The 14,452-nt window shown below is 44.4% G+C and overlaps 1 protein-coding gene across 3 annotated transcripts in view; it reads right to left on the bottom strand.

The window, feature by feature from the left end:
• The window catches only part of LOC132819805 (synaptojanin-2-like), a 207,559-nt gene that overhangs the window by 67,901 nt on the left and 125,206 nt on the right, over positions 1–14,452 (bottom strand). For all 3 annotated transcript variants that reach the window (XM_060831596.1, XM_060831597.1, XM_060831598.1), the window contains 2 exons: positions 8,911–8,995; positions 8,349–8,489 (listed from right to left, as the gene is read on the bottom strand). In XM_060831596.1, coding sequence (XP_060687579.1) covers positions 8,349–8,489; positions 8,911–8,995 — 226 coding nt within the window. The remainder of the gene's footprint in view (positions 1–8,348; positions 8,490–8,910; positions 8,996–14,452) is intronic.

The raw sequence follows: 14,452 nt of genomic DNA, 5'->3' as shown, positions 1-14,452 counted from the left end.
CTAAATAAATTCAGTCATGGACAGGGGTTCTTGTAGTGCAGTGATTACATCCCTACCTCTAGGCCAACAGGACAGGATTCAGGTTCCAACTGCCCCGTCAATTTGTCTTATCATGCCTAAGCAGGTTAACTGAAATGAATGTAGATGGAGATAAGGAGGAAATAAATGGGAAAGTACAGGTCATTCTACTAGAATGTTTAGTTAATGCAAATTCGCTGTAATACGATTCAAGAATTGGGGATGAAAAGTGTGGTGCTGGAAAAACACAGCAGGCCAGGCAGCATCTGAGGAGCAGGAGAATCGACTCGGGCATAAGCCCTTCTTCAGGAATGAGGCTGGTGTGCCAAGCGAGCTGAGATAAAAGGTAGGGGGGAGGGAATTTGGGGGAGGGGTGCTGGGAATACGATAGGTGAAAAGAGGTGAGGTGAGGGTGATAGGCCGGAATGGGGGTGGAGGCAGAGAGGTTGGGAAGAAAATTGCAGGTTAAGAGGGTGATGCTGAATCCGGGGGTTGGGACGGAGATGAGGTGGGTGGAGGGGAAATGAGGAAGCTGGAGAAATCTACATTCATCCCGTGTGGTTGGAGGGTTCCTAGGTGGAAGATGAGGTGTTCTTCCTCCGGGCGTCATTTGGCCAGGGTCTGGCGATGGAGGCAGCCATGGACCTGCATGGAGGCAGCCAAGGGACCTCCCCCTTGGGAGGGGGAGTTAAAGTGTTCAGCCACGGGGCGGTTGGGTTGGCTGGTGCGGGTGTCCCAGAGGTGTTCCCTGAAACGTTCCGCAAGTAGGTGGCCTGTCTCCCTAATGTAGAGGAGACCATATTCAGTGCAGTGGATACAGTAAATGATGTGTGTGGAGGTGCAGGTGAATATGCGACGGATATGGGAGGATCCATTGGGGCCTTAGAGGTAGGTGAGGGGGAGGTGTGGGTCCAAGTTTTGTACTTCTTGCAGTTGCAGGGGAAGGTGCCAGGAGTGGAGGTCAGGTTGGTGGGGGGTGTGGACCTGACGAGGGAGTCGTGGAGGGAGTGATCTCTCCGGAACGCTGATAGTGGTGGGGAGGGAAATATATCGCTGGTGATGGGGTCTGTTTGGAGGTAGCGGAAATGACGGAGGATTATACGACGTATCCGGAGGTTGGTGGGGTGGAAGGTGAGGACCAGTGGGGTTCTGTCCTGGTGGTGATTGGAGGGGCGGAGTTCAAGGGCGGAGACGCGGGAAGTGGAGGACATGCAGTGGAGAGCATCATCGACCACGTCAGAGGGAAAATTGCAGTCTTTGAAGAAGGAGCCCATTTGGGCTGTTCGGTAGTGGAATTGGTCCTCTGAGAGCAGATGCGACTGAGGCAAAGGAATTGGGAATATGGAATAGCGTTTTTACAGGGGGCAGGGTGGGAGGAGGTGTAACCTAGGTAGCTGTGGGAGTCATTCGGTTTGTAGTAAATGTCTGTGTTGAGTCGGTCGCCCGAGATAGAAATGGAGAGGTCTAGGAAGGGGAGAGAAGAGCCTTAAACGGTTCAGGTAAATTTGAGGGCGGGGTGGGAGGTGTTAGTAAAGTGGATGAACCGTTCAACCTCCTCGTGGGAGCACGAGGTAGCGTCAATACAATCATCGATGTAGCGAAGGAAAAGATGGGGGGTGGTGCCAGTGTAGCTGCGGAAGATGGACTGTCCTACATATCCGACGAAGAGGCAGGCATAGCTGGGGCCCATGCGGGTGCCCATGGCTACTCCTTTGGTTTGGAGGAAGTGGGAGGATTGGAAGGAGAAGTTGTTAAGAGTGAGGACCAGTTCAGTCAGTCGAAGGGTACTGGTTGGGTCGGCGGGAGAGGAAGAAACCGAGGGCTTGGAGCCTTCATGATGCGGATGGAAGCGTATAGGGACTGGATGTCCATCATGAAGAAAAGGCGTTGGGGGCCAGGGAAGCAAAAATCATGGAGGTGGTGGAGGGGGTGAATGGTGTCCTGAACGTAGGTGGGGAGTTCTTGGACTAAGGGGGACAGGACAGTGTCGAGGTATGCAGAGATGAATTTGGTGGGGCAGGAGCAGGCTGAGACAATGGGTTTGCCAGGGCTGTCAGGTTTGTGGATTTTGGGCAGGAGGTAGAAACGGGCGGTGTGGGGTTGTGGGACTATGAGGTTGGAGGCGGTGGATGGGAGATTCCCTGAGGTGATGAGGTTATGGATGGTCTGAGAGATGATGGTTTGGTGGTGGTAGGACGGGTCATGGTCGAGGGGGCAGTAGGAGGAGGTGTCCGTGAGTTGGCATCTAGCTTCAGCGGTGTAAAGATCAGTGCGCCAAACTACCACTGCGCCTCCCTTGTCTGCCGGTTTGATGGTGAGGTTGGGGTTGGAGCGGAGGGAGTGAAGGGCTGCGCATTGTGAGGGTGAGAGGTTGGAGTGGGTGAGGGGGTGGACAGGTTGAGGTGGTCAGTGTCGCAGCGGCAGTTGGATATGAAGACATCGAGGGCGGGTAAGAGGCCAGCACAGGGTGTCCAGGTGGATGGGGTGTGTTGGAGGCGGGGAAAGGGGTCGTCAGAGGGTGGGCGGGAGTCCTGGTTGAAGAAGTAGGCATGGAGACGAAGGCAGTGGAAGAAATGCTCGATGTCTAGCCGCGTGTCGAACTCATTGATCCGGGAGCGTGGGTCCAACCCCTGGACCTTATCTCAATCCCAAACCCCGGATTCAGCACCGCCCTCTTGACCTGCAATCATCTTCCCAACCTCTCCACTCCCACCCCCTCTCCAGCCTATCACCCTCACCCTCACCTCCTTCCACCTATTGTATTTCCAGCGCCCCTCCCCCAAATTCCCTCCCCCCTACCCTTTATCTCAGCCTGCTTGGCACATCAGCCTCATTCCTGAAGAAGGGCTTATGCCCGAAACGTCGATTCTCCTGCTCCTCGGATGCTGTGTTTTTCCAGCACCACACGTTTCAACTCTGGTCTCCAGCATCTGCAGTCCTCACTTTTTTGATGAATTGGGGACACTGTTTCTAAAGCGCGAACTTTTAACTGCGTGGTGGCTGTAACGTGACTGCACCACCAACACCTTAAGCATCATTTCTTAAGTGCAATTTTTTTAGAACATAATCATCACTTTTTGGAAGAATTACCTGCATGTCCAGGAAAAGCCTGAAATTTATGAGAAAATAATGAGTGGAAAACAGTCAGCAATTTTCCAGATAGAGCAATCCAACAGTAAACAACCGATTTTGGATTGGTTGCCCACTATGTGAAACACTTTGGGTAGTCTTTTAGAAGCTTCCAAGACACTCGGATATGATTCGTTATGGGACTCAAAGGCAGAGAGTTTCAAAAATGCATGGTATAAGCAGATGAATTTCACTGGAACAGCGTTACTGATATTCACAATAGTGGAAAAAATCAATAAGAACATTATAGTTTTGTTTATATTTTGGCCTTGAAAAACATGTAAATTCTCAGTATTCTGAGCAGCCACTTCTTCAATGTTTCAAGTACAGCTGACTGTGGAGCAAAATGACAACTGAGTCCAGGTATTTCCACAGGCTCTCCATGTCATCAAATGACACGAGACTGAACTTTCATTCAGGTTTAGGATCCCAATGACTAGAATATTCCTGTGTCGTGATTCTGTGCTGTATCACTCAGTGACTCAAAACAATTTTAAATTGGCCTGGGGGGTGCAATTTTAGTGGTGCCAGGAGTATGTAGGAGCAGATTCTAGAAACGAAAGGGCTCTTTGAGCAGCCTAGGCTGGGCTTGCCTGTGACAGAGGAGATGGTGCAAAAGAGTTTGCAGAAGGGTAACTTTGGTATGAGAAGGCATCAATGGACAGCTGCAAAGTTCTCCAAAGTTCCTCTTGAGGTGTTATTCGAGGCGCTGTAGAGAGGTGAGAGAGAGATAGATCCTCGTATCTGCAGAAGAAATCGGTTCAGAGCCTTTGAAACAATCTGAATGGTGGCAACTAGAGAGGTCACCAGTAGGCGAGTGATAAGGATGGTATCGGTCATGTCATAAAAGATTAAATAACCCATTACATCTGGAAAAAGGATGAGCAAGTGATACCCAGACAACTGATCTCTAATAGACAGGTGCACATGCGCTCAGAGTCCGTATACCCATATTTCTCCACACTGTCAGAGCAAGAGATCAGTTGAATTAATGAGTGATTAGCCACAATGCAACTGAGAATTGGATAATTTGTCACTCAGGTTGAGGTTCTGGACGTAGGTTTGCTCACTGAGCTGAAGGTTCATTTTCAGATGTTTCGTCATCATTATAAGTAACATCTTCAGTGAGCCTTCGGACAAAGCACTGCTGATGTTTCTGGCTTTCTATTTATATGTTTGGGTTGGTGATATCATTTCCTGTGGTGATGTCACTTTCTGTTCTTTTTCTCAGGGGATGGTAGATGGGGTCCAATGCGTTTGTTGATAAGAGTTCCGGTTGGAATGCCGTGCCATGAGAATTGGATGCCACTGAAGAGTTCAGCAGTTCATATCAAGGTCATGTTGGAACAGGTCAGGAAGGTCAGAGTATGCTGTCCTCTCTCCTCAGCATGCAGAAAAAAATACCATAAGTGACATACGACCTGCAGCGGAAGGGGAGCAGAGTGTCCCTGCAGACTGAATGAAACCTTCCTGACTGGAGGAGACTCTACAGAGCCTGCAACATCATACTATAGCTGCATTCTATCAATTAGCATACACATCTACCGCCCTTCAGCTTTACAATAAGGCATTACAGGTAAGTACCACATAACAAGTGAACACCTTGTAGAAGTGGGAGTGAATGTACAAGATCACATAGTTAGATACACAGAATGGGTTACCTCAGTGAAGTTGTGTGTTTATTTCATCATTCATTTCTTTTGAAATAATAATAGCTGATGATTATGAATGAATATCTGTGTTAATAAATCTCAAATCGAAGTTGAAATGGTGCTGGCTTGGATGTTGGAATCAGTGCTTGGTTTAGAGTCATCGAGATGCACAGCATGGAAACAGACCCTTTGGTCCAACCCGTCCATGCCGACCAGATATCCCAACACAATCTAGACCCACCTGCTAGTACCCAGCCCATATCCTTCCAAACCCTTCCTATTCATACACCCATCCAAATACCTCTTAAATGTTGCAATTGTACCAGCCTTCACTACTTCCTCTGGCAGCTAATTCCATACACGTACCACCCTCTGTGTGAAAAAGTTGCCACTTAGGGCTCTTTTATATCTTTCCCTCTCAACCTAAACCTATGCCCTCTAGTTCTGGACTCCCCCACCCCAGGGAAAAGACTTTGCCTATTTACCCGATCCATGCCCCTTATAATTTTGTAAACTTCTATAAGGTCACCCCTCAGCCTCCAACACTCCAGGGAAAACAGCCCCAGCCTATTCAGCCTCTCCCTCTAACTCAAATCCTCCAACCCTGGCAACATCCTTGTAAATCTTTTCTGAACCCTTTCAAGTTTCACAACATCTTTCTGAAAGGAAGGAGACCAGAATTGCACGCAATATTCCAACAGTGGCCTAATCAAAGTTTTGTACAGCCGCAACATGACCTCCCAACTCCTGTACTCAATACTCTGACCAATAAAAGAAAGCATACCAAATGCCTTATGATATGGGGCAATCGACAGTGTTAGACACCCCATTATCAATGTATTTGGGTGTCACTGAGACTATCTAGATGATTGCACTTACTGGATAACTTCTTTGTTTGATGGAAAGCATGTTACTCAGTCTCCTGTAATAGAGCTGAATGCTGTACAAGTAAGGATTTATTGAATAGTGTGGCTTTTGTGGCTATACCAGCCTAACAATATCTGAGGCCTGAGATGATGTCAGTGGTCTCTCTCCGTCATGACTGGGCACCAGACTCCTCAATAGATCTATTTTTATCCCACTCTTCTGTTTTCCTTCCATCTTTCGAGAGAGGGTGCCATTCCGGGTCCTTCTTTTCAACCTGCTTCAGTATCCTTTCTACAGTTTTGTACAACACAGAGCAACTAACCTCAACATGAGATACCATAGAATCCCTATAATGTGGAAACAGGCCATTTGGCCCAACAAGTCCACACCAACCCTCTGAAGTGTAACCCATCCAGATCCATTCCCCTAGCCTATTACTTGACATTTACCCATGACTAATGCACCTAGCCTATACATCCCTGAACGCTATGGGCAACTGGACCACCCGGAGGAAACCCATGCAGATACGGGGAGAATATGCAAACTCCGCACAGTCACCCGAGGCCAGAATCGAACCCAGGTCATGGCGCTGTGAGGCAGCAGTGCTAACCACTGAGCCACCGTGCCACCCCACTTTTGCCAATACCTTGGCTGACTTTACTGGAGGGCACCACTTGACCAAAATAGTGGTCATCAAGGTACCAATGGTTTGTTCAATATCGGTATGTAGATTAGATTAGATTACTTACAGTGTGGAAACAGGCCCTTCGGCCCAACAAGTCCACACCGACCCGCCGAAGCGCAACCCACCCATACCCCTACATATACCCCTTACCTAACACTACAGGCAATTTAGCATAGCCAATTCACCTGGCCTGCACATCTTTGTGACTGTGGGAGGAAACCGGAGCACCCGGAGGAAACCCACGCAGACACGGGGAGAACGTGCAAACTCCACACAGTCAGTCGCCTGAGGTGGGAATTGAACCCAGGTCCCTGGCGCTGTGAGGCAGCAGTGCTAACCACTGTGCCACCGTGCCGTGTATTAGCAGAGATGTTTGATTTCAGTATGTCTGCATCCATTCCAGAGTCAGCTGGCACCTAAAGGGATCGCCCTTAAATCCCATCAACTACCCATGGAGTCTGGACATTGGTCTGAAGAGGCCAGGCACCTTGAAATATTACACTGTTTTGGAATCATGACAGTTGCCCAGAAAACCAAGTGCAAGATGTGCTTCATATGACCAACAGACCAGATGGACATGCAACATGTGATTGCCTTCATGAATCTGGCTGGCTGGTCTGAAGGCACCTTAATGATCAAGACCGTCTAAGTGATGGTCCTTGGACTTAAGGAAGTCTATCAATAGTGGGATGCTGTTTGGAGGGTCAGTGCGGACTTGATGGGCCAAATAGCCTGCTTCCCCTTTGTAGGGATTCTATTAACTCTCTGCCCTCCTTTTGAAAACTGCATCATGTTCCAGAGATACTGGGTCCACAATGATAAGGACATCAATATCTTTCAGGAATCTGATCTGCAACTGCCCATCTCTACTGGCAACTGAAAACCTAGCTTGCCACATTAGGCAACTGATCACAAAAGCTGTTAAATACATTTTCAACATTTACTGCCCTAATTCAATCTCAAGATCCAGGTCTGGATAACCAAGCAAGAGGATGTCCTTTTGTGTCCTGAATGTTAAACTACCTCAGAAATGAATGTGAGTTCAGAATTCACCAGATTGGGATCTACGTAGAACAGGAATGATTCTAATTAAAATAAAATATTATATTCCACCTTTAAAAATTCAAATGTCTCCCCTTATAACAGCCAGTTGAGACCCCAATCATAAAATAGCTCTTCTAAAATGTAAATAAATCCACATTTACATTTATGTTGATTACATTATGTAGTCAATCCCTGCTGCATAATCCATAGTGACACCCTGACCACACATGAAATCCAATTTGTCCTCAGGCACTTTAATGCCCAGAATTTATTTCTGGTTAAGGTGGCAGGGTACAGTATACTACCATCTCACCTAATTAAGTTCCATCCCCGACCTTCAAACTCAACACTCCACCAGCAGAGGTTTCTGCCAGAATCCATTCAGATCAAGTGACAGATTGCTAAATTATTTGTCCGGCAAATATGTTCAAATTTTCATGCCTTAGATTTAAAAAGTGAACATCAGGGGAAAACAACCGGGACAACTGCAAATTGAGATTTTGCGAGAAACAAATGTGAATGTGGAGGTGGGAAAGTAGTTCAGTAAATTGACAGCTGATGTATTGCAGTGAATAAAACGTCATAGGCTCATATGTAGGAGTTTGAAAGGGCCTGTAAATGACTCAGGGAAAATCGGTTTTCCTAGGGACAAATGCAAAATGAAATGGCTCAAAAGTGAAACAGAGTGATATACAGATACATGCATAAATGTCTTAATCTAAAAGTTGGAAGGGTAGAAGCAGAATGGCCATGAACGATAGTAAAATGAAGAGGTAGTTTTAGAAATGAATGTTAGTTTAAATAGAAGGAAAGGTTTAGGAATGTCAGCAAAGCATGAAGGCATAGAAAGTGATTGAAATCATTTAAAAAATTTAAAATAGTGATGTTTTACTTTATGAAATCTAACTTCAATTTAACAAGTTCAAATTTAGTTGTAAGTACCAGTTACTAACCGAATGTAGGGTACGTGATGGAGTCGGACAAAGATATACAGACAGACACCAACAAGTTGGCCTGATGACAGCAGGATGTATTTATGTTGTCCAGATATTGCTTTTTGAAGCTGTTCTGCCCACATTTTCTTGTTAGTTGTGCTGAAATGGAAAAAAGTTTTCAGTGATTTATAAATATATTAATAAACTTGCTAGATCAGCCAATAATATCTAAGGTATTAAGATAAATAGAAAACTCTATTGTGTGAAAATCTAATTTGACATAAAGTATTCATTGTAGATCTTTAATTTTAGATTTCCAGCATTGGGACTTCTGTTAATTTTCCAACAGTAAATTGAGACAAATTACCACCAATAACAATGGCACCATTAGCTTACTGAATACATTCATAAATCTTGTATTATAATTGCAATGAAGTAATGCTGTGCCCATTAATTAGTTCCAATTCAAAACAATTATGATTTATATCAAATATGCTACCAAGAGGACAACAAAGAAACCTCAAACAAACCTTTGAAATATGGTCAACTGAAACCAAAATAAGAGGGGACACTTGCTCACCTAGCATTAACAATGTTCCCTGCATTAAGTTCCACCATTTCCTGAAAGCCAATAGCAAAGATATCTGGTGGGCAGCTCTCATTATCTATGCAAAGAGAAAAAATGATCAAAGTTTGACAGATGATGTAGAAATAAAATCACTCGTTGGAAGGAATTTAATTCCCTCACCCAGAATTGATGGCAGGAGAACATTTAAATCAGGCAGGAGATGGATGAGAAACTTTCCTGCTTTGACTTGTTTACAAAGGAACATAGGACTTTGGAGCAAGAGTAGGTCAATCAGCACTTCAAGCCTGCTCCCCAATTCACTCAGATCAGTCTACTCTGGTTATGGTTTCAGTTGCACTTTCCTATTTGACTTGCATACTCCGAGACTCCTTTTTCTACTAAAACTCTTTCTAACCCAAGCTTGAAAAATTCAATGACGCAGCCAATGACTGGTGAACCATATCAAACACTATGTTCTGATTACCACACACACCAATTAGCATGACATTTATGATCAACCATGATCATGAATTGGCTGAAAGAGAGACAAGACTGGCAGCTGAATGTCCCAGGATTTAAATGTTTCAGGTGTGATGGAAGGTGATGTAAAAAGGGTGGGGGAGTTGCATTACCGGTAAAGGAGTATCTCACAGCTGTACTGAGGGAGGATACATCAGATAACTAGTGCAGTGAAGCAAATCTAGGTAGGACTCAGGAATAGGAAAGGTGAAATCACAATGCTAGGGGTACACTACAGGCGTCCCAACAGCCAGTGGGAGATAGAGGGGAGAATATATAGACAGATGCTCATAAAGTGTACAAACAGCATGGTTGTTGTGGTGGGTGATTTTAACTTCTCCTATATTGACTGGACTCACTTCATGTGAGGGACTTGGTTGTGGAAGAATTTGCAAGGACCATTCAGGAGGGATTCTTTAAACAATATGTAAACAGTCCACCGGGGAAGGGGTTATACTAGGTTTGGGAAAAGAGCCCGGCCAGGTGAGTGAAGTTTCAGTGGGGGAGCATTTCAGGAGTAATGACCATAATACTGAGAGTTTTAAGATATTTGTGGATAGGGATTACAGCAGTCCATGGATGGAGGTGTTAAGTTAGGGGAAGGCAAACTATAACAATATTAGGCAGGATCTGGAGAATGTTAACTGGAGGTGGCTGTTGAGGGTAAACATCGGAAATATGGGAGTATTTCAAAAGGCAGTTAAGAGTTCAGATGCAGCATATTCCTGCGAGAATGAAAGATAGGTATATGACAACTTATGTGAACCTTGGATGACTACAGATGCATGATCTTGGTTAAAAAGAAAAAGGAAGCACATATATAAGATCGAGGAGAAAGGGCACTAACGAAGCCTTTGAGTTATTGGTAGGTAAAAAAGAAACTAAACAAAGAATTCAAAGGGTGAAAAGTCATTAGGAAACAAAATCAAGAAGAATCCCATGACTTCTTCAACACATATAAAAAAACAAGAGGGTACCAAGATAAAGGGTTGACCCACTCAAGGATAACGGAGGGAATATGTGTGTAGAGCCAGAAGAGGTAGGGAAGGTCCAAAATAAATACTTTGTGTTGGCATTCACCAAAGAAAAGAAATTGGTGAAGGATGATCTCAGGGAAGGGAGTGACAAATTTCTGAGGCAAGTTGCTATTAAAAAGGAAGATGTGTTGTACATCTTAAAAACTATTAAGGTAGATATATCCCTGGGTCCTGATAGGACCTATCCCAGAATATTGAGGTAGGCAGGGAACAAATTGCTAGAATATTGACAGATCTCTTTGAATCCTCTTTGAATCCTCTTTGGCCACCATGAGGTGCCAGAGGACCAGAGAATATCCAATGTTGTCCCATGATTTAAGAAAGGTAGCAGGGATAATGCATGAAGTTGCAGGGATAATGCAGGAAGTTATAGGCCTGCGAGCCTCACCTCAGTGGTGGGGAAATTATTGGAAAGAATTCTCAGGGACAAGATCTATAAGAATTTAGAAATAAATTGACTTATTACCAATAGACAGCATGATTTTGTGTCGGGGAGGTTGCGCCTCACGAACTTGATCGAGTTTTTTGAGAAGGTGACGAAGAAGATTGATGAGGGAAAAGGGATTGATGTTATCTATACGGACCTCAGTAAAGCTTTTGACAAAGCCGCACATGGCAGACTGGTACAAAAGGTGAAGTCACATGGTTTCAAGGTGAGCTGCCAAGATGGATACAGAACAGCTTAGCCATGGGAGACAGATTTGGGGTGGAAGGATGCTTTTCGGAATGGAAGACTGTGACTTGTGCTGTTCCACAGGGATCAGTGCTGGGAACTCTGCTGTTCGTGGTCTACATAAATGATTTGGGAAAAAATATGGCTGGTCTAATGCGGATAATACAAAGATTGATGGAGTTGCAGATAGTGAGGAGGATTGTTAGAGGATATAGTTGGAGGCATGGGCAGAGAAATGGCAGATGGAGCTTAATCTGAACAAATGTGAGGTGATGCTTTTTGGAAGGTCAAGTATCTCAGATTAAAACAGGATCTTGATCAGATGGGCCAATAGGCTGAGAAGTGGCAGATGGAGTTTAATTTAGATAAATGTGAGGTATTGCATTTTGGGAAAGCAAATCTTAGCAGGACCTATACACTTAATGGTAAGGTCCTAGGCAGTGTTGCTGAACAAAGAGACCTTGGAGTTCAGTTTCATAGTTCCTTGAAGGTAGAGTCGCAGGTAGATAGGATAGTGAAGAAGGTTTTGGTATGCTTTTCTTTATTGGTCAGAGTATTGAATACAGGAGATGGGTGGTCATGTTGTGGCTGTACAGGACATTGGTTAGACCACTGTTGGAATATTGCATGCAATTCTGATCTCCTTCCTATCGGAAGGATGTTGTGAAACTTGAAAATATTCATAAAAGATTTACAAGGATGTTACCAGGGTTGGAGGATTTCAGCTATAGGGAGAGATTGAATAGGCTGGGGCTGTTTTCCCTGCAGCATCGGAGGCTGAGGGGTGACCTTATAGAGGGGAATAGATAGGATAAATAGACAAAGTCTCTTCCCTGGGGTGGTGGAGTCCAGAACTAGAGGGCATAGATTTAGGGTGAGAGTGGAAAGATATAAAAGAGACCTAAAGGGCAACCTTTTCATGCAGAGGGTGGTAAATGTATGGAATGAGCTGCCAGAGGAAGTGATGGAGGCTGGTACAACTACAACATTTAAAAGGCATTTGGATGGGTATATGAATTGGAAGGGTTTGGAGAGTTATGGGCCAGGTGCTGGTAGGTGGAACTAGATTGGGTTGGCATGGAGAAGTTGGACTGAAGGGTCTGTTTCTGTGCTGTACATCCTTATATGGAAATTATACAGTGAATGGCAGGATCTTTATGAGAATTGATATGCAGAGGGATATGCGTGTGCAGGTCCACAGAGCACTGAAGCACAGGTGGATAAGGTAGTAAAAATGGCCTATGGCATTTGAGTATGAGGACAGAAAAGTCATGTTGAAGTTTTATCAAACTTTAGTTAGGTCATTCTTGGAATATTGAGTACAGTTCTGGTCACTACACTACCAGAAGGATGCTTTGGAAGGGTGCAGAAAAGGTTGTTGCTTGTTATGGGAGATTTTAGCTATGAAGATAGGTTGGATAGATTAGGTTTGTTTTGGAGGAGGTTAAGGGGTGACCTAATAGAAATTTATAAGATTGTGAATGGCATGGATAAGATGGAAAATATGAGTTTTTTTCCCCCAGCTGGAGGGGTCAATTACTAGGGGAGACAGGTTCAAGGTGCAGAGGGAGAAGTTTAAAAGAGATGTGAGAAGCAAGTATTTCACACAAAGGGTGGTGAGTGCCTGGAACACACTGCCAGAGGTGGTGGTGGAAGCAAATACTATAGCAACATTCAAGATGCGCCTGGACAAATATGGAAAGATATGAATCCTGTATGTGAAGACAGTTTTAGTATGGAAGGGCAAAATGTGTCCGCACAGGCTTGGAAGGTCAAAGGGCCTGTTCCTGTGCTATACTGTTCTTTGTTCTAACCAGCCCATGTTTACAACCCTCAAATGTATATGCATTATTAAATTCTACTATTAGAAACCATAATTAAATGATCTGCACTGTGCTAAGGATTGCAGTCAAAACAAAATTAAGATCATCAAATAGACTCGTAGTGTAAAGCTACATGCAGCAATACTCAGGACTGTTTGATGTAGGCAAAAGGAGGGTCATGGTGACAGCTAGACTCTGCTGCATTGTCATGGCATTTTTCCAAGCAATCAATATCAACTTGCCTGGTCTGAGAATTAGGATTGACTGTTAAGTGTCTTGCTAGATTGCCATGCCAATGACTGACCCAACCAATCAGCACCCTCTCTCATTGTATGCAAAATCCAAATTTGTTTCATGCATTCTTGTTCAAGTAAAAGACAAAAAGCTTCAATTTCTACTCCCTTTTAGTAATGTTTAATTGCAAAAATATTCCAGTAATAACTGTAAATCAGGAGGCTGAAGGAAGAGAGGAACTTGGTAATATTGTAATTATCGTATATACTCGAATAATAGTCTAATTTTTTGACAACTTTTTAAGGTTAAATTTATGGGGTCGACTGTAACATGAATACTATTTTGGAGGGACTGAAATTCATGACCATCAAAATTCATACCGTATCATTAGCAGAGCCAAATTGATCTCTAAACGAATAAAGAAAAAAAACAGATTATGGTCATTCTGAAAACTCTGAGCGGAATGCAACAGCCAGCAGACTGTAAGACTGGGAGCGGGGCAGAACAACCAGTAGACTGGAAGGCTAGAGCACGACGTGATGGCCAGCTCACTGACTCGTAAATCTGTTATCTGTGAAGAACAAGGGTTGACGTTTAGATGAAACAGATGAAAAAATCTCAGGTTATTTGGCCAAATATAGGGGATCGACTTTTACATAAAAACGACTGTTACTCAAGTATATACAGTACTATGGCTTTGGGATGGTAATTGATGGAGTGCAGGTTGGTAAGTCTCCAGGTCCTTAGCTTAGGGTCTTAAAAGAGGTTGCTAGTAAGAGGTAATAGATGTGCTGCTGCTAGTTTTCTAAAGTGTCTTGGATCCCATTAAGTAACAAATACAATCCCTCATAGTGGCTCAGTGGTTAGCACTGCTGCCTCACAGTGCCAGAGACCCGGGTTCAATTCCAGCCTCAGGGGACTGTCTGTGTGGAGTTTGCACATTCTCTCGGTGTCTGCATGGGTTTCCTCCAGGTGCTCCAGTTTTCTCCCACATTCCAAAAGGTGTGCAGGTTAGGTGAACTGACCATGCTAAATTGTCCATAGTGTTAGGTGCATTAGTCAGGAGTAAATGTAGGGAAAAAGGTCTGGGTGGGTTACTCTTTGGAGAGTCAATGTGGACTTCTTGTGCCGAAGGGCCTGTTTCCACACTGTAGGGAATCTAATCTGTCTGTGTGGGTTTCCTCCCACAATCCAAAGATGTGCAGGTCAGGTGAATTTGCCATGCTAAATTGCCCATAGTGTTAGGTGCATCAGTCAGAGGGAAATGG

This window comes from Hemiscyllium ocellatum, chromosome 10, assembly GCF_020745735.1.
Source record: "Hemiscyllium ocellatum isolate sHemOce1 chromosome 10, sHemOce1.pat.X.cur, whole genome shotgun sequence".
In the NCBI taxonomy this organism is placed as follows: Eukaryota; Metazoa; Chordata; class Chondrichthyes; order Orectolobiformes; family Hemiscylliidae; genus Hemiscyllium; species Hemiscyllium ocellatum.
The sequence above is the reverse complement of the archived record's forward strand: the minus strand, read 5'-3'. Positions and strand labels throughout refer to the sequence as shown.